At 41.6% G+C, this 19,556-nt stretch overlaps 1 protein-coding gene across 1 annotated transcript; it reads left to right on the forward strand.

Annotated features, from left to right (window-relative positions):
• Positions 1-6,764: 6,764 nt before the first annotated feature.
• LOC141565009 (uncharacterized) lies at positions 6,765-18,343 on the forward strand. The gene is made up of 5 exons (XM_074307968.1): positions 6,765-6,948; positions 7,449-7,548; positions 9,972-10,098; positions 10,857-10,952; positions 15,248-18,343. The coding sequence occupies exons 2-5, from the start codon at positions 7,516-7,518 to the stop codon at positions 16,366-16,368; spliced, it is 1,377 nt and encodes a 458-aa protein (XP_074164069.1). The 5' UTR covers positions 6,765-6,948; positions 7,449-7,515; the 3' UTR covers positions 16,369-18,343.
• The last annotated feature ends 1,213 nt before the right edge of the window (positions 18,344-19,556 follow it).

Raw genomic sequence — 19,556 nt, forward strand, 5'->3', positions numbered from 1 at the left:
GTTTTCAGTAGTACTTGAAAATGTTTAGTCTATGAGTTTTCAGCTATAATCTGAATGTATGAAATAAAGCAGCAAATTTGTTCATATTTCATACCAATTAAAAAAAATACTTATGTCCGATTGAAGTTCTACACAAGCCAAGCAACATGCTAAGCACTTTGCAGCCATATGTTTCTCTTAACAATGTGGCTTTTAAACTAAAGTTCAAGACCATGACATTTTTTTTTATTCATTTTTCCAAATTATCCCCACCCTCCCTCCACTCCCTCCCCCCATGACAGGTAATCCCATACATTTTACATGTGTTACAATATAACCTAGATACAATATATGTGTGTAAATACCATTTTCTTGTTGCACATTAAGTATTAGCTTCCGAAGGTATAAGTAACCTGGGTAGATAGACAGTAGTGCCAACAATTTACATTCACTTCCCAGTGTTCCTTCTCTGGGTGTAGTTATTTCTATCCATCACTGATCAACTGGAAGTGAGTTGGATCTTCTTTGTGTGGAAGATTTCCACTTCCATCAGAATACATCCTCATACAGTATTGTTGTTGAAGTGTACAGTGATCTTCTGGTTCTGCTCATTTCACTCAGCATCAGTTGATGTAAGTCTCTCCAAGCCTCTCTGAATTCCTCCTGTTGGTCATTTCTTACAGAGCAATAATATTCCATAACCTTCATATACCATAATTTGCCCAACCATTCTCCAATTGATGGACATCCATTCATCTTCCAGTTTCTAGCTACAACAAAAAGAGCTGCCACAAACATTTTGGCACATACAGGTCCCTTTCCCCTCTTTAGTATTTCTTTGGGATATAAGCCCAATAACAGCAATGCTGGATCAAAGGGTATGCACAGTTTGATAACTTTTTGGGCATAATTCCAGATTGCTCTCCAGAATGGCTGGATTCTTTCACAACTCCACCAACAATGTATCAGTGTCCCAGTTTTCCCACATCCCCTCCAACATTCATCATTATTTGTTCCTGTCATCTTAGCCAATCTGACAGGTGTGTAGTGGTATCTCAGAGTTGTCTTAATTTGCATTTCTCTGATCAGTAGTGATTTGGAACACTCTTTCATGTGAGTGGAAATAGTTTCAATTTTATCATCTGAGAATTGTCTGTTCATATCCCTTGACCATTTATCAATTGGAGAATGGTTTGGTTTCCTATAAATCAGGGTCAGTTCTCTATATATTTTGGAAATGAGATCTTTGTCAGAACCTTTACTTTTAAAAATATTTTCCCAATTTGTTACTTCCCTTCTAATCTTGTTTGCATTAGTATTGTTTGTACAGAAACTTTTTAGTTTGATGTAATCAAAATCTTCTATTTTGTGATTGATAATGATCTCTAGTTCTCCTCTGGTCATAAATTCCTTCCTCCTCCACAAGTCTGAGAGGTAGATTATTCTCTGTTCCTCTAATCTATTTATTATCTCATTCTTTATGCCTAAGTCATGGACCCATTTTGATCTTATCTTGGTATATGGTGTTAAGTGTGGATCCATATCTAATTTCTGCCATACTAATTTCCAGTTTTCCCAACAGTTTTTTCTGAATAATGAATTTTTGTCCCTAATGTTGGTATCTTTGGGTTTGTCAAAGATTAGATTGCTATAGATGTACCCTTTTTTGTCCTTTGTATCTAATCTGTTCCACTGATCTACTGTTCTATTTCTTAGCCAGTACCAAATGGTTTTGGTGACTGCTGCTATATAACATAGCTTTAGATCAGGTACACTTAGACCACCTTCCTCTGACTTTTTTTTTTTTTCATTAGTTCCCTTGCAATTCTCGACCTTTTATTCTTCCATATGAATTTTGTTATTTTTCTAGGTCATTAAAATAGTTTCTTGGGAGTCTGATTGGTATAGCACTAAATAAATAGATTAGTTTGGGGAGTATTGTCATCTTTATTATATTCACTCGGCCTATCCAAGAGCACTGAATGTCTTTCCAATTATTTAAATCTGACTTTATTTTTGTGGCAAGTGTTTTGTAATTTTTCTCATATAATTCCTGACTGTTCTTTGGTAGATGGATTCCCAAATAATTTATACTCTCAACATTTGTTTGGAATGGAATTTCTCTTTGTATCTCTTGCTGTTGTGTTTTGTTGGTGATATATAAAAATGCCGAGGATTTATGTGGATTTATTTTGTATCCTGCCACTTTGCTAAAATTCTGAATTATTTCTAATAGCTTTTTAGCAGAGTCTTTGGGGTTCTCTAAGTATACCATCATGTCATCTGCAATGAGTGATAGTTTGATTTCCTCATTTCCTACTCTAATTCCTTGAATCTCTTTCTCGGCTCTTATTGCCAAGGCTAGTACTATATTGAATAGTAATGGTGATAGTGGGCAACCTTGTTTCACTCCTGATCTTACTGGGAAAGGTTGCAGTTTATTTCTATTGCATATTATGCTTACTGACGGTCTTAAATATATGCTCCTGATTATTCTAAGGAATAGTCCATTTATTCCTATACTCTCAAGAGTTTTTAGTAGGAATGGATGTTGGATTTTGTCAAATGCTTTTTCTGCATCTATTGAGATGATCATATGGTTTTTATTAATTTGATTATTAATATGGTCAATTATACTAATAGTTTTCCTAATATTAAACCATCCCTGCATTCCTGGTATGAATCCTACTTGATCATAGTGTATTATCCTGGGGATGATTTTCTGAAGCCTTTTTGCTAATATCTTATTTAAGATTTTAGCATCAATATTCATTAAGGAAATTGGTCTATAATTTTCTTTCTCAGTTTTCGATCGACCTGGTTTAGGTATCAGTACCATGTCTGTGTCATAAAAGGAGTTTCCCCTATTTTTTCAAATAGTTTATATAGCATTGGGGCTAATTGTTCTTTAAATATTTGGTAGAATTCACATGTAAATCCATCTGGTCCTGGGGATTTTTTCCTGGGGAGTTGATTAATAGCTTGTTCTATTTCTTTTTCTGAAATGGGACTATTTAAGCAATTTATTTCCTCCTCTGTTAATCTAGGAAGCCTATATTTTTGGAGGAAGTCATCCATTTCACTTACGTTATCAAATTTATTGGCATAAAGTTGGTCAAAGTAACTACTTATTATTTCTCTAATTTCCTCTTCATTGGTGGAAAGATCCCCCTTTTCATTTGTAAGACTAACAATTTGATTTTCCTCTTTCTTTTTTCTGATCAGATTTACCAAAGGCTTATCTATTTTATTGGCTTTTTCATAAAACCAACTCTTGGTTTTATTTATTAATTCAATAGTTTTTTTACTTTCAATATTATTGATTTCTCCTTTTAATTTTTGTATTTCAAGTTTAATTTTTGGTTGGGGGTTTTTAATTTGAAGACCATGACATTTTAAAGTTATAATTATTGGTGCAATTATTTTTAATTGACTCATATTAAAAATCCGTGGTGATACTCCCACCCCCATCAATGCTTCTTTGTTTCTTTGATCTAACCAAAGAATCAAATCAACTTCTTTAAATTTTCTAAATTACTAATATATTCTTTAATATATTTATTTGAACCAGAGGAAAGAAATAATCCTTTATTAATAAGTGAACTAATATGTATTTGTTCAATTTATACTTAAAATCTTATGAAACTTATTTTGTATTTTATGTCAATTGGCCGAAGACATCCAGCCACTGTCAAAGAAGCAGTGCTTTAAAATTCCCCAATTCTTTTTTTATTTCAGGGGGATTAAGAGCCTCTCTGAAGTCTCCTTTTCAAAATTCCCAAACCCTTGACTTTCAAACCCTGAATTTACCACTGTCAGTGCGAATACACTCTAACTTCTTTAATTTTCATTATCATTTTTAGGTTCTTAAAAGCATATTGGGTGGTACAATGGGTAGACACAGAATCTTTTCCTTTTGGAATATGTAGTTCTCATCTAAAATCATACCACTGTATTTTAACCTGAGTATGGGATTAGAGTTTTAATATTAAATTAATTTAATATTAATATTTTAAAATATTGATTGCCTGGTCAATTGTCAACTGATCGATCAAAACCAAATCAAACCAAGCCAAAGATTTGCAACTCACCAATACTTTAAATTATTAGTAGGTCTAATATAACTTTAGGACTCTGTCTTTCACAGATGAAGCCATTTTAAAGAGATCCTTACTATGCCAACTTCACAAAAAAAAAAACATTATCATTTTTACATTTTTAAAGAGTTTTTTCACCACATGTATGTCAATCTCACCACAAGTCCACAATCCTAAAAAAAAAGAGAAAAGTTTGCTTTTCTAACAATATTTCTAATCATAGATTAATGTTAGGCATTATCTTTATGCACATTTCAAATCAAATAACCGAGGGAACTTGGCTTACCTATAGCTAACAAATTTCCTGATCCATACATTTTCCTCATTTTTTCAATGCCAAATAGTATAAAAAAATCTAGCAGAAACATCTTTCACTCAAAATGAGACCAAGATAAATTCAATTAACCAGATCTATTGGCTTTTAAATCAAGTTTCGAGATTTTCAATATTATAATATCCCTCAATCTTTCTACAAGGTCAAAGCTTCCTAAAATCCTCACAACATGCTTAAAACTTTCTCTTCAAATTTTTTTTTAAACATCTTTCTATATGGTCAAAAACCCAAACCTTTTTTTATATCCCCTATATTTTTCCTCCAGTCTTTATTTCTCTTTCCAAAATTCCCAGTCCTGATATTCAAGAGTATACAAGTTTCCTTTACATTTCAATCAAATTTCAGACTGTTTTATCCTACTGCATATTTCCTTGGTAACTTTAGCATATAACTGTTTAACTTTGGCAAGGTGCAGAGTTAATTTCAACCCACGTGATTTTTTAAAACTAATTTGACCATCATAATTAAACTCTGTTACTTGATTCAACGAAGAATGATTAATTCTATTATTGTTCTGTAAGAAATGATCACCAGGATGAATACAGAGAGACTTGGAGAGACTTAACATGAACTGATGCTGAGTGAAACGAGCAGAACTAGGAGATCATTATACCCTTCAACAATGATACTGTATGAGGATGTATTCTGATGGAAGTGGATATCTTCAACATAGAGAAGAGCTAATCCAATTCCAATTGATCAATGATGGACAGAATCAGCTACACCCAGAGAAGGAACACTGGGAAATGAGTGTAAACTGTTATTTTTACCTTCTGAATCCAATTCTTCCTGTGCAACAACAACAAAAAATTCGGTTCTGCACATATATATTGTACCTAGGATATACTATAACATATTTAATATGTATGGGAATGCCTGCCATCTAAGGGAGGGGATGGAGGGAAGGAGGGGAAAATTCGGAACAGAAAGGAGTACAAGGGATAATGTTGTAAAAAAATTACCTATGCACATGTACTCTCAAAAATGTTATAATTATAAAATTAAGAAAAAGAATGATTAATTCTGAAGAATCCTTTGAATGGATCTCTATAGACAGCATGACATCATTTGTTAACAGAGTCAGGAGAACCTACAACCTCACGGATGAGTTGCATTAGTCTTCCTGAACGTTTTTGTATTTGAATTAATTTTAGTGAAAATAAAATTCACACAGTCGCCCCTTCTCCACCTCATCCCCCCAGTTCTCTTTCATGTCTCTTTTATGCCATTTAGCCTATTCTACCTTTCCCTTTCCTCTTCTCCCAATGCAGCCTTCTTTTTTTAATTTTAATTTTATTTTTAAGCTCATCATCCCATGTTTTCAACTCCCACTCCTGCTGTCTCTATGTAGGCCTTCTAACTGCCTTAATAATGAGAACATTTTAGAGATTGCAAGTACCCTTTTCCCATGTAGAAATGCAAATAGTTTAACTATTGAAATTCTTATGATTCTCTTTACTGCTTATCTTTTTATCTTCTTGTGAGTCTTGTCTTTGACTCCAATTTTCTATCCTCTCTGGCCTTTCCCTCAGAAATACTTGGAACCCATTAAATATGTTTTATCCCCTAACGGGTTACTTCTGCTGGACAGGTTGGTTGGAATTCCTTTACCCTCCAGAATATCTTATTCCGAGCCTGTGAGCGATTACCGTGGAGAGTGCTCAGTTTTGTGATCCCGACTTCGGCTCCCTAACGTGGCAATTGTTTCTTTTTTGCTTCCTGCACTTTGGCATTTGGCTACACTATTCCCGGAATTTTCATTCAGAAGCTCTTTAAGCACGGGACTGGTGGATCCTTCCCATTTCTACGTCCCCCTGTGCTTCTGGATTATCCGGGCAATTTTCCTTGACCGTTTGGAAGGACGACGGCAAAACTCATTTTTTGATCGTGGCCGTTTGAAAACCGCCCCCGAGCCGTGGCTGAGCCCCAGGGGTCCTGACTTCCTGCGCCCGGGCGGTCCTTTCAGTGCAAGGATGTCCCTTAGGGGGAGTGAGAGCGGGGAAAGTTGCTGGCGGTGTCAACGTCTCCAGGAGGGAGGAGAGGGAACCTGGGGAGCAGGCGGGCAGGGGCGCTGGGGGAGGGCATGGTGGGGGGGGGGGCGCCGGATGTTCTAGTCTGGAAGAACGTAAAGGCCGCGGGAGGAGAGACTCTGCTCCGGAGAAGGTCGGAGCCGGAGCCCAGAAGGAGGGCGGCGGGAGCGGAGGGTGACGGCCCGGCGGGTCGGGGCCGGTGGAATCTGAGCCGGGGTGGGGCTCGGAGGCTGAGGAGCGGCTCCCGTGGCCGGGCCGGGCCGGGGGACGGCGGGCCGGGCCTGGGGGGGCGGAGGCGGGCGGGGTCTGACTCCGGGAGCCATTGGAGGAAAGGCGAGCACGGGGAGGGGGCGGGGCTCTGGGGAGGGGAGCCCCGCCCGAGCTCCCCTCTGGGCCCCCAGCCTCTCCCGGAGCCGGGATCGGGCTCCCTCCTCCCTGGGGCCCCGAGCCCAGGACTTCCTCCAGCCGAGATCCTTCCGGACGCCGGCCCTGTGCTTGCCGGGCGCAGGTAGGTCTGAGCCGGAGGCCGTGGAGCACTCGCCTTCTGGGGCAGAACTTTGCTCCAGGCTCCGGGGCCCCGGCCCCAGCTGGCCCCCACTGCTACTTCGCGCCCGGGTCCCCCGCGTCCCGAGGCGCCCCCCAGCTTCTCGCTGGCTCGCACTTGCCGACCTCCAGACCTCCCCAGAGGGACCCTGGAGCGCCTCCTCCAGCCCCTCTCTGGGACCCATGGGTCCTCCCCGGCCCTGGGGAGACCCCAGCACGCAGTCGGCTTTCCCAGCCTCTGCTGCCCCCCCTTTGTCACAGCGCCCTGCCCCCCAGGCCCCTCCTCCTCCCGCCCTCCTGCTTCTCGGACATGGGGCAGGAGCTCCATAGGAGAAAGAGGGAAAGAGTCTCCTTGTTCAGAGACCCCTGCTGTCTCCCTCCTGCAGCTGGTGGGTGTCTCCCCCCTTAGAGTGGGACCCGGACTCTGTAATGCGGGGGGGGCTCACCCTCTGTGAATCCCCCCAGGCCGGCCGTGTCCCCCAGACTCCGGCTCCCGGCTCAGCCTGCGGAGGACAGACCCGGCCCAGCAGCCATGGCCCCCGGGAGGCGCAGGCCCCCGCCCCAGGTGAGTGTGCGGCCGGCCGGGCCGGGCCTCTCTGCCCAGAGCCATTCATGGGGGTGAGGCCGGCCTCACTTTCCAGTAACAGGTGGGAAAGTGGAGCCGGAGCGGCCACACAGGCCCCGCCCACAAACTGCTCCCCCACAGACGCTACAGTCCCTGTGGCTCATTGGTCCCAGTCTCACAGGGCCATGCGCTGGCTTAATGTTTGTGCACACACACGCACACACACGCACACGCGCGCATACATGTACACACATACACACGCGCGTGCACACACGCGCACACAGCCCACTGCCCCTCCTCTCAGGTTCCTGTGGCCAAGCTCCCGGACTCTTCCCGCTGAGTCTTGCCCGGACAGGCTGGAGCAGAGCTCCCGTCCTTGGCAGTGAGCAGAAAGCGCTCCCTTGGCACTGCCCATTTCCTGCTGCCTCAGGGCACGCACGAAGCTGCTCCCAGTCTCTTTGAATCCCTCCCAGTTACTGCTTCTTAGATCATGTCCACAGATGTTTACAAAGTGGCTCCTCTGTGCAGGCCCTGCCCAAACCTTCCATGGGCACCAAGGCAGGAAAAAGCATTCTCTGCCCTCGCGGAGCTCCCGGGCTAATGCAGAGGGGGGAGGGGGAGACTGCTCAGCAGCCAGGTCCACCAGGCTCTGTAGTATAATGGGAGGCCCTCTCAATGGAGACGCTCCAGCAGTCTGAGTCCGGGCGCAGCCAAAGGGGGATCCACCCCATCAACAGGGGCCCCAACGCCCTTCAGGTCCCCAGATGATATATTAACATGTCTACAAATGGTTATTTTGATACACATATATGTGTGTTTATGGGCGTGCACATGCATGTTTGAGTAAGACCAGGTAGAGTGCTTGCACAGGTAAGAATGATAAAAACTCACATTCAAAGTGCTCACTGCGGGCGAGCACCATACTAAGCCTTACAGTTATTACCCGATTTGATTCTCACCGCATCCTTGGGAGGTAGAGGTTATCATTAAGTAAACTCACTCATAATTAAAAAGAAACTGAAAAGTAAACTGAGGCAGCTTTTTTTATATGTACCTGCAGTTGTTTATTTCACTGTTATACATAACTTCATATGCATAATTAATTTCAAATTGCTGGCCCTCTCAAGGAGTGAGGGGCAGGAAGGCGAAAGTTTGGAGCACAAAAATTTTTATGTGAATGTTGAAATTGATTACATGTAATTGGGAAATATTTAATGAAATAAACACCGAGCACTCTACTATTGATGTATTTCCAGATCTGGTCAAGCTGTACTGAGTGTGGTTCATCAAACAAACATCAAAACAAATCGTTCTTGTTCTCCCAAGTTGCAGAGTTCTAAAGTTGCTTTAATTCTCACTAGAAAACTGGCAGTATCTTTCTTGTAATTTAGATCAAGTTTCAAATTTATTTAAGAAAATATTACCTTTATTAATAAATGAAAAACATCCTTTCTCCTTCTTAGTTATTTTACATCATTATCTCTCAAAATCATTGAACGTATAGCATTAAAAAAATGAAAGCAATCAAAGTCAATGCATCAGATGTTTTGGCCATGAGCGTATCATTTTCAGAGTCCCTCATGGACTCTCAATATAATAATTGTTATTTTTATAATTGGAACTGTCCTGATTAAAATTTCTTAAGAATTGTTTTCATATGATAAGGAACCAAACTGGATCTTTTCCCTCTCTTATCCTCTTTTCCTGATCACAGGAAACTTCCCTCCACGCCCCCACCCCAGAATATACAATATTTTCTGGCATATCACCCAACTTTTCCTGAAATTTCCTTTAAAATATATTAGGTCGGGGCAGCTAGGTGGCACAGTAGATAGAGCACCAGCCTTGAATTCAGGAGGACCCGAGTTCAAATCTGGTCTCAGACACTTAACACTTCCTAGCTGTGTGACCCTGGGCAAGTCACTTAACCCCAGCCTCAAAATAAATAAATAAATAATAAAATAAAATATATTAGGTCAGCTCTGATAATGAAGATATTTCCCTTCACCTTCTCCCTTTCTCCTCCAGAGATCTTCATGTATCGTGCATTCCATAGGGAGAAACAATTCTCGGTAATACTTTCCTCCATTATATTCCAACTGCAAATTTAAGAAGTTTTCCCTGGTGCTGATAGTCACAAAAGGGCTGACCTCTGGGGAAAATCCTTTCTTGGGCTTCCATTTCCAAGTACTCTTTTTTTTTTCTTTTTTCCCTGAGGCTGGGGTTAAGTGACTTGCCCAGGGTCACACAGCGAGGAAGTGTTAAGTGTCTGAGACCAGATTTGAACCCGGGTCCTCCTGAATTCAGGGCTGGTGCTCTATACACCGCGCCCTTCCATTTCCTTCTGTAAGTGGATGAGCATTGGACTCAGTGACTCCTGAAATCTCCTTTCGATTCTAATCCTGTGACTTTTTATGGTTTAGGAGATGGTGACGTTCCAGGATGTGGCCGTGGACTTCACCGCGGAGGAGTGGGGGCTCCTGGACCCTCCTCAAAAGCAGCTGTACAAGGAGGTTATGCTGGAGAACGCCTGGAACCTGCTGTCCCTGGGTAAGGGGCGTCTCTCCCGGAGCCGTGGATCTACCTCAAAGGGCCTGCCTTCCTTTTCCCCTCGTGTGCAGGGTTTCTTAGAAAGGCCCAAGGGATCCTTTGTGTCCAGCGGGCAGAGTTCGCGTGTTGTCTGTTCTTCCTGAAAAAGGTCTTTGCCCTGTGGGTAGGGAGCTGCAGGGGTCCCCCTAGTGCTCCTGAGGCTGCCTCTCCCTGGGAGCAAAGGATCAACATTAATGTGAATCTCTGAGGTCTTACCTAGCTTAATCTATATTTCAGTGTGAATTTTGCCCTCCAGACTTCTGGAAATCACTCAAAGAGCTTTTCCATGAAGATGGGTGGTGAAGGGAACCCTCACTGGCCCAAGTCGTTCCTTCCTCTTGGGCTTGGGGCTGGTCTTTTGGAAGGTTCTTGTGAAAAAGCATAATTTATACTTCACTGCTCTTCCTCTTAGTCCCAGAAGTGCGTCCTGGTTTTCCTTCCCACCTTCCCATAATCCCAGTACAAATGGGGGGAAACGAAGGGAAAGTGCCAAACACAGACATTTCTTTGATCCTCCCAAGGAGCCAGTGAGTCAGATGAAGCTATTATGCTCATTTTACAGTTGAGGAAGCCCAGGCAAACAGAGGTTAAGTGACTCTTAACAAACTTCATGGAGGTTCTGGGGGAGTCCTGGGGATCTCTGTGACCCTCCTTGCCTGCCCCCCTGCCCTCAGGAGAACTGAATCACCTCCTCATCCCTTCCTTGTTCCCACGCCCAGGACTTCCTCTTCCCAGAGAAGATTTGCTCTCCCATTTTGAGCGAGGGGAAGGTCCGTGGATGCTTGAGCGAGCAGACCCCAGGGGCCGCTGCCCAGGTGAGTGAGGTGAAGCAGGTGTATGGGGGCTGTTCCCCAAGAGGCAGCCCCGTGTCACAGGGAGGGGGTGCCGGACCGGGGGTGGGACCACCATTTCCAATTCTTTCTCAGACACTTTTTAGCAGTGGGAAAGGCCCTGAACCTTTTTTTCCCAGTCTGTGAAAGGCAGGCTTTTCCTTCCCTTCCAGTGCTAAAACTATGATGTTATTAGATTCATTGTTTGGAACTTTGGGTCATGGAAATATCCCAAAAGGCCACAGGCTCTCCCATACAGCCTCTCTCTGGCCCTTCCTCAAGTCCTCCAGCATTAAGTGCCTACTGTGTGCCAGGCCTCCTGCTAAGTGCCTACTGTGTGCCAGGCCTCCTGCTAAGTGCCGGGCTTTCAGAGAAAGGCAGGGGGCGTCCCTGCTCTCAAGGAGCTCAGTGACCAGTGAGGAAAACACCGTGGACAGAGCATGTAGAGCCTGCCATCTGGACGATGGCTTACGGCTAGCCAAGGGAGGGAAGGCACCTAGAGCGAGGAGGAGGGGACAGGCTCATTGTGGGGGTGGGCTGAGTGAGCCGGGAGAGTATTCTAGGCAAGAAGGGCAGCCGGGGGACCCACAGAGACTGGAGCTAGTTTGTCCCAGGCAAGGAAGAGAAAGCCACCAGATTATAGTGTATGAGGAGGGGGGCGGGAGAGGAAGGAGCCTGGAAAGGGGGAGAGGGGCCCACCAGGGGGTTTTATGGGTGCTCCTGGTACTGAGGAGCCTCGGGAGCTTTTGGGGGAGGCAGCGACGGAGACCGAGGTGAGCCTTAAGGAGAGGACTTGGACAGCTGACCTGGGGGGAGACCCAACAGTAGGTGTGGGGTCACTGGGGCCTGAACCTGGAGACTGACTGTGTTGGGGAGAAGGAGTTGTAGAGGGGAGAGGTGGGTCAGCAGGACTTTCCTGAAGTTGGACTGTACAGGGGGAGGATGGCGTGAGGGAGGATGGGGAGGGGATGATGTCCCTTTAGGATATTGGGAGGGGGCTTGGACAGTTCTGGGGATTTGGGAAGATGGGGGGTCAGGGGAGAGATAATGAAGTCAGTTTTAGACATGAGAGGAGGAGAACTGAGAGACCTAGAGGACAGTGGAGGGGGAGGATGGTGTGAGGGAGGACCAGGAGGGCATGGCGGCCCTTTTAGGTTATTTAGGGGCTTGGACAGTTCCGGGGATTTGGAAGACAGTGGGGTTGGGACAGCAACATCTCCTGGGGATGCCAATAAGACATCCCCTCTTCAGAAAACTACCCAGAAGAAATTCCCCAGAACACAGTGACCAGGACTAACAACCAGAGGAAGGAGTAAATGCAAGGAGAGAGGCAGATCTCCAGCTATTGGGCCTCCAGCTGTGTTTATAACCAGGAGGCAGTAAAATTGTTCTTTCACCCATGAATGAGGTAGAAAACCAGAGGAGAATTCTCACGTTTTCTTCTTTCTTTCTTCCAGAGAGTTAGGATTTTTTTGTTTTTAGTTCTCTTTAGTGTTCTGGTTGGTTTTCTGGAGGACTCTGGAGCAGCCTTCCTTTCAGCAGATTAATCACCATGAGAATAGCCAGGGATAAAGTCCAAATTCTGTATTGTCCCCTTCACAATCTAGTTTCCCTGCCTGGGGCTCAGTCTAGGTGGGTCTCAGTGGAGGAAAAGCCGGAGGAGAGGCCTGCCGCCACAGTGGTGTGGAGCGAATCTCTCCTTGGCTCCCCGAGCTTGAGCTCCCGCCTCCGGTCCTCCGTCTTCTCCGACCCTGGCTGAGGTTGTCCCGGCGTACAGGCTCTCTTATAATTAGGCCATTTACAGTACACTGAGTCTAAACCAATCATTATATCACTAGCGAAGCAGTATTTGTTTTAAGGTTAAATCAGTCATACTGAACTTTAAGCACCATTGTCTGATCAATTCCACTGAGTTAGCACCTTGTAAGAATCCCTGTTTCAAGTACAGAGTTCTGGCCCATAACAGTTCTCCATAAAGTCCACAAAATGAACAACCTGAACTGCTAGGACTGTGCAAAAGATTTATTTTCTCTTGCTTAGTGTATTCAGTGATAAATGTGCTTGAAGGCCAATTGCACATATTGCTTTGGTTTTTCTTTTAAAACAATATTTATATCATAAAGCCAGGAAAAGGAAAGAATTTCTTCACACATCACCTTTTCCCCCTTACCATTGGTACACTGGCTATATTCTCTTAAAAACTTCCGAGTGGCTGACCTTTGTTGCCAACCGATTCCTTTGGAAATCTGCTCAATTGAAGAATATTAACCTAAGAGCAGAACAAGTTCAGTCAGAAAGGAGACTTACGAGGGGCATGAGAGGCAAAGGCAGAGCAATTGTGACAGTCCATGATGGTTTCCAGATGGCTTGTAACGTGCTCGTGATTTTCAGAGTCTGCCGACTGTGCAAATTCGTCACATCTCGATTTGGTGATTATCCTGCTGGTGACATGGACTCACGGGGTAATGTGGGAGTTACTCTGGTGTAGTGACAGAAAGCAAACGACCACAAGTACTTCCCTTTGACCATCTTCTGGAAATTAATTCTGATTTGAATTTCAGATCTTTGGGGCTGTTGGGAAACAATTTGATGTTGGATTGAGAAACTGAAGGAACTATTGCACTTAGTTGGAAGTGGTCAATTATGTTTGTTCATGGCACAATAGTTTTCTGCTTGAAACATGTATATGTTTGTTGTTTGAGATGAAAATATATATGTATATATATATATATATTTTTTAAATTTAAATAAAATTTAATTTGATAAATAAAATAAAATTTAAATAAAAACAAAAGTGTATATATATATGTACATATATATATATATACACACACACTTTTGTTTTTATTTAAATATTTTCACAATAAACGTGAGCAATTATTTTCTTCTCAAGGATCCATTAAAAGAATTTTTAGCTCAAACCCTTTGACTATAGACTTTTATTGTAAAGTCCCAGAGGGTTTATCAGCCACAAAATGACAAGGCTGCAATAGGACTAATAGTGAAGCAAGTTGTCTACTTCCTGAAAAAAGGATGACAGACTTAAGGTGCAGTGTAAGGCAAAAAATTTTCACATGTGAAATAAATGGATTTTTTAAAAAATCGTGATTAATACTTGGTTTTCCTTTTTTAAATTAGGGAGCAAAAGCATCTAAAAATAAATTTTTTAAAAAAACCAAGTAGATGAGTATTTTAACAAAGTGATGGACTAGGACAAAATATAATATTCCTCAGGTGAAAACACAAGATAAGGCGGGCAGTCATGATGTGGTCTTAGACATGAGAACAGAAAAAATAAAAGCGATCACCAAGGGAATTAACGTACACTTATAGATGTGAGAGGTAAAGAAATAATATTAATATTCTCTCCATTTCTGGGTATGTATATATGTAACAAATGTAACATCTGTGGATCTGAATACAAGATAAGAAAAGTTGAATGCAATATTGAATATTGTTACACAACAACCTTATTATTTCTTAACTTAGCATATGAAATTTCCAAAGCATAACTGGGAGAATGCATCAAAACCTGTCAATTAAAAAGAAAAAAAAGGAAAGGACCATAACCAAATAAAAAGTATCAACAATTGAAAATTATTGAAAGTGTAATGGAGGTCCTGCATGGGCTGGGGAGTGGGTCACTTGGCTCCCAGGACTATAGGTTTTTGCCTCTAGGAGGTCTCCAGAGGTCTAGGTGCCTTCGTACTTGGGGATGTTGCTGAGGATACAGGTAGCTAACAGGCTCCCTGTGGGAGAGAATCAGGGTCTATAGTCTATACCTACTCTTCCAAATATGAACATGTGATAATAAAGTAGTTTTTACTTTTTAAACAAATTCAATGGAGAAAGACCATCCAGTACTAAAGACAGAGCACGCCCAGTCACAGGGTTTAAGATCCAGTCTCAGCTATGGAGATGTTGGTCAGGTCACTTAACTATTCTGAGCCCTTGACCCAAATTGAGAATGTAATGAGAATATTGAGCCTGCCCATATTATAAATTTGTTGTGAGGATTTAGTGTTATTTTTTATAAACCTCTGTATAAATTAAGTCATTTTGGGGGTTGTTTTCAAATGATTGATTCTACTCATTTTAACTTGAAGATTCTTTAAGGAACTAGATTAAAAATCAGTATACTTTCTGTCAATGGAGGAAAGAGGATTTTTTTTAATATGTGCATGTTTCATTACACATACACGTATATATATATATATATATATATATATATATATATTTATAAACATACATACATATATGTATTTCTTTTTTTCCTTCAGATGAAGATACTAGGCTCAAAATGAAGAAGGTTACTACTAAGTCGATGGAAGAATCACAATGGCGAAGATTCATGAACGATGGTCATTATGACCGCAATTTGAGAGAAATCTGTGATTCTGGTATAAAGACAAAGAAAAAACAAAAGAGTCACTGTGAATTTGATAAAGATGGAGAGACTAACAAACAATATTCAGTACTAATTCACTATAAAAAAATGACCTCAGGAAATGAGAGTAAATCTAGAGAATGCTTTAGCGAGCAAATAGGGATGATAAAGTCTCATGAGAAGCCTTCTGAAGTTCAAAGTTTTCCATGTGAGATGGCATTCAGCTTGAATTCAAATCTAATTAGACCTCAGAAGAATCATTCTGGAGAAATGTCTAATGAAGGTGAGGAGGCCTTCAGCAAAAATTCAAAGCTCACTGAAGACAAGGAAATTCATAATGGAAAGAAACATGCTTGTAATGAATGTGGTAAAACCTTTGAAGGGCAGTCATCATTTATTTGCCATCAGAAAGTTCACACTAGTAAAAAGTTATATAATTGTACGCAATGCGGAAAGGCTTTTGAGACAGAGCCATCTCTTATTTCTCATCAGAGAATTCATAATAGTGATAAATCTCATGAGAATCATGAAAGTGGTAAGGCTTTCAATGAAAAGTCATCCCTTACTGTACATCAGAAAAGCCAAACTAAAGAGAAATATTACGAATGTAATCAGTGTGGAAAGACTTTCAAACAGAGGTCTGGGCTTGCTGAACATCAGAGAATCCACACTGGAGAGAAACCTTATGAATGTGATCAATGTGGAAAGACTTTCAGACACCGTTCTAGTCTTGTTAATCATCAGAGAATCCACACTGGAGAGAGACCGTATGAATGTGATCAGTGTGGAAGGGCTTTCACACAAAGCTCCAATCTCGCTCAACATAAGAGACTCCACACTGGAGAAACGCCTTATAAATGTGATCAATGTGGAAAGACTTTCAGATTCCACTCCAGTTTTGCACTACATCAGAGAATCCACACTGGAGAGAAACCTTATGAATGTTTTCGATGTGGAAAGACTTTCAGACAGAGTGTCAGTCTTGTTGTCCATCAGAGAGTCCACAGGAAATAAACCTTATAAATATAATCGATGTAGAAAGACTTTTAAACACAGTTCTAGTCGTAATAAACATCAGAGAATCCACAATGGGAAAAAACAACTTTGTGGATATAATGTGGAAAGACATTCATAAACACATCCAATCTTGTGCTACATCAGAGAATCTACACAAGCTTATGAATGTAACCACTGCAGAAAGTTTCAGAGACAACTCTCATCTTGCTGAGTCTAAGAAAATCTACACTAGAGAAAAACTTTATGAATATAATCAGCGTAGTAAAATCTTCCAGCAATAGTCATTCCTGATTTTTCATAGGAATATTCATAATGTAAATCTTATCATCAGTGAATGAGGAAAGCCATTCAAATGGAAGTTAGAGTTTGTTAGACTTCAGAAAATTCATTCTGGGGATGAGCTCAATATGAACTCAACATGAGAAAACCTTCAGTCAGAAATCATCTCTACATCGGAAGATTTGTATTGAAGAGAAACCCTATGATTGTGCTAAATGGGACAAGTCTTTTGATGGAAGATGGAGGTCTCTCAGCATCAGAATATCCATGGTGGAAAGAATGTCCAGGAAAGTCAAGATCATGGGAAAGTGTTGGAGGTTATACTTGACTGTACATTGAAAAAACTAAGTTGAAAATAAAACTTGTGAATCTAATTAACAAGAGAAAACCTTTTGCTGGAGCACAGATGTAATTATAAATTTCAGATTTCATATAAGGCACAAATCCTGTAAATATGATGAATTTTTCTCTGAAATACTATAGTTTTTCAGCATTCCTCAATAATAGTCCCTAAAATGCATATACCTTAATTTCTTCAGTCAATCCCACTGTTGATTAATACTCTCGTTTCCAGTTCTTTGTTGACACAAAGTTTTGGTATAAACATTTTGGTAACTGTTGAACATTTATTTCTGTAATGATTTCTTTTGGCTGGGTTTCACAGTAGTGAAAGGGCTGCTCCTGATGCCACAAGACCCGAGTTCAAATCCAGTCTCCAACATTTACTAGATTGTGACCCTGGGCAGAGCATTTGACCTATTACTGCCTCAGTTTTTCCCACTATGTTAAGGGGGTAGAGTCAAAATGGCAGAGTAAAGGTAGGGACTCACCTGTTGTCTTCCAAATTGTCCTCCAAACAATGGCTCAAAAATTCTGGAATGATAGAACTAACAAAAAGACATGGTGAAATAATTTTCTAGCCCAAGGCTACCTAGAAAGTTGGCAGGAAAGGTCTGTCTCCCTAGGGTAAGAGTGGAGTGCCCTCCCGTGCGAGCTGTGCCCCACCAAGCCAACATCAGGTCTTGGAGTGAACTGAATCAGCAGCAACAGCAGCGGTTTCAGGAGTTCTCAGCCACCGGTGGTAAGTATGTTGGATACTTGATGTGATGTGCGCCCTTTGTGGCCACTGGGTGCAGGACTCTGCTGCATCGTCCAGGGTTGCGGTCCTAGGGTGAGAGGGAGCAATAGCACAACTGGACATTGTTACAAGATAGACAAGAATGATTGTGGTCACTCAAAAGTCAGAGCACAGGTCAGTAGAATAGTAACCATGACTCTCTTTAGATCATACCATCTTGGAAGAACTGGAGATTTGTAGACCCTCATGGAAGAATGGAAAAAAGAACTTGACCATAGAAAGTACTGTTGTGACAGCAGATCAAAATGTGAACCCAGAAGAAGAATGGCAAAGTCGAAACTGCTATAAAAGCCACAAAGAAAAATGTGACATGGCCTTAGGCCCAAATAGAACTACTGGGAAAGGTAAAAAAAAATTAATGAAATAAGAAAGATAAACAAAAATTATGAAAAGAAATGAAAGTGATAGAGGAAAATTGTGGAGTCAACAGTTTGACTGATATTGATGAAAATAGCCCCTTCAAAAACTTTTGAATATGAACAGGCAGTTTTCAGACAAGATAATCAAACCTATATATAGTCGTGAAAAATACTCAATCACTATTGACTAAAGAAATACATATTAAAAATAAGTTTGAGGTACAAACATATCTATCAGATTTACTAATATTACAGAAAAGGAAAATGATAAACGTTGGAGGGGATATGGGAAAATTGGGACACTAATGCTTTGTTGATGGAGTTCTGAACTAATCCAACCATTCTGGGAGGAATTTGCTACTGTGTCCAAAGGGCTATTAAAGTGTTTGTACCTTTTGACCCAGCAATACTACTGGTAATTCTAAAAGGGGTGTGTGTTGGGAAATGGGGAAGGAAGGACTTATTTGTACAAAAATATAGCAGCTCTTTTTGTGGTGGCAAAAAAATTGAAAACCAACGGGATGCATATCAAACGACTGAAGAAGTTGTGGTTTATGATTTAATGGCATATTATGAAAAGAGAGCATATAAGCTCAGACAAACTCAGTCAGAGACATTCATTCCATCATCCACCTTTGTGGTGGCTGGAGGCTGAAGCACAAGCCTTTAGATTCTTTAGATTCAGAGGGCAGAGAAGGAGGCAAGAGCCCAAGCTTTAGGAACCAAGGAGAGAGATGGGTCTCTAAGAAAGCTAACTGGACTCCAGGAAAGGAGACAAGACTTAGAAGAGACAATAAAGGATTTGGACTTTAACACCTGGCTGCACTTGTGGTGATTACTCTGAATTGAAAGATAGGCTGCTCCTGAGACCTCCAAGAAAACCGAAACAGAGAATGTTACATTTTAGAGAGAACAGTACAGGGGATGATTGGACTATAGAGAAATTTCCTCTGTCCTAGGATGCATGAAGTCACTCTCAGTCCTTCTCTGAACAGCTACTGCTCTTGTGATGAGTATATTATGTTTGTCTTTGGTCTAAGAGAGAGAGTGCTAAATGACCATCCTTTTATTAATAACCTGCTGGCCTTGTTAGTAAAATGTTTAAATTATTCAATACCATGTCTCTCAAATTTTTTAAATCATCCTAAGGTAAAACACCAGTGAGCTATGTGTTAGCTTTGTGCTAACACCCACTTTTACTTAGGCCCTTTAAGGAATAGTAAAAATGTCCCATAGTTTTATTCTTAGTTTTTCTGCTGTGGAAGGAAAGGAGAAGTTACAGTTGTCAAGGTGACCTGCTTTCTAGTGTTACAAAATATTCTCCAGTCCTTATCTTCTCTGTAATTCTTTCTTTCTTTCTTTCTTTCTTTCTTTCTTCCTTCCTTCCTTCCTTCCTTCCTTCCTTCCTT

The sequence above is a fragment of the Sminthopsis crassicaudata genome, chromosome 3 (genome assembly GCF_048593235.1).
Source record: "Sminthopsis crassicaudata isolate SCR6 chromosome 3, ASM4859323v1, whole genome shotgun sequence".
NCBI classification, from domain to species: Eukaryota; Metazoa; Chordata; class Mammalia; order Dasyuromorphia; family Dasyuridae; genus Sminthopsis; species Sminthopsis crassicaudata.

Bases quoted from the DNA above. Each gene is read 5' to 3' on its own strand.
- LOC141565009 (XM_074307968.1), top strand. From the start codon at position 7,516: ATGGCCCCCGGGAGGCGCAGGCCCCCGCCCCAG. The intron at 7,549-9,971 runs GTGAGTGTGCGG...TTTATGGTTTAG, and splicing joins GGCGCAGGCCCCCGCCCCAG to GAGATGGTGACGTTCCAGGA. The intron at 10,099-10,856 runs GTAAGGGGCGTC...TCCCACGCCCAG, and splicing joins CTGGAACCTGCTGTCCCTGG to GACTTCCTCTTCCCAGAGAA.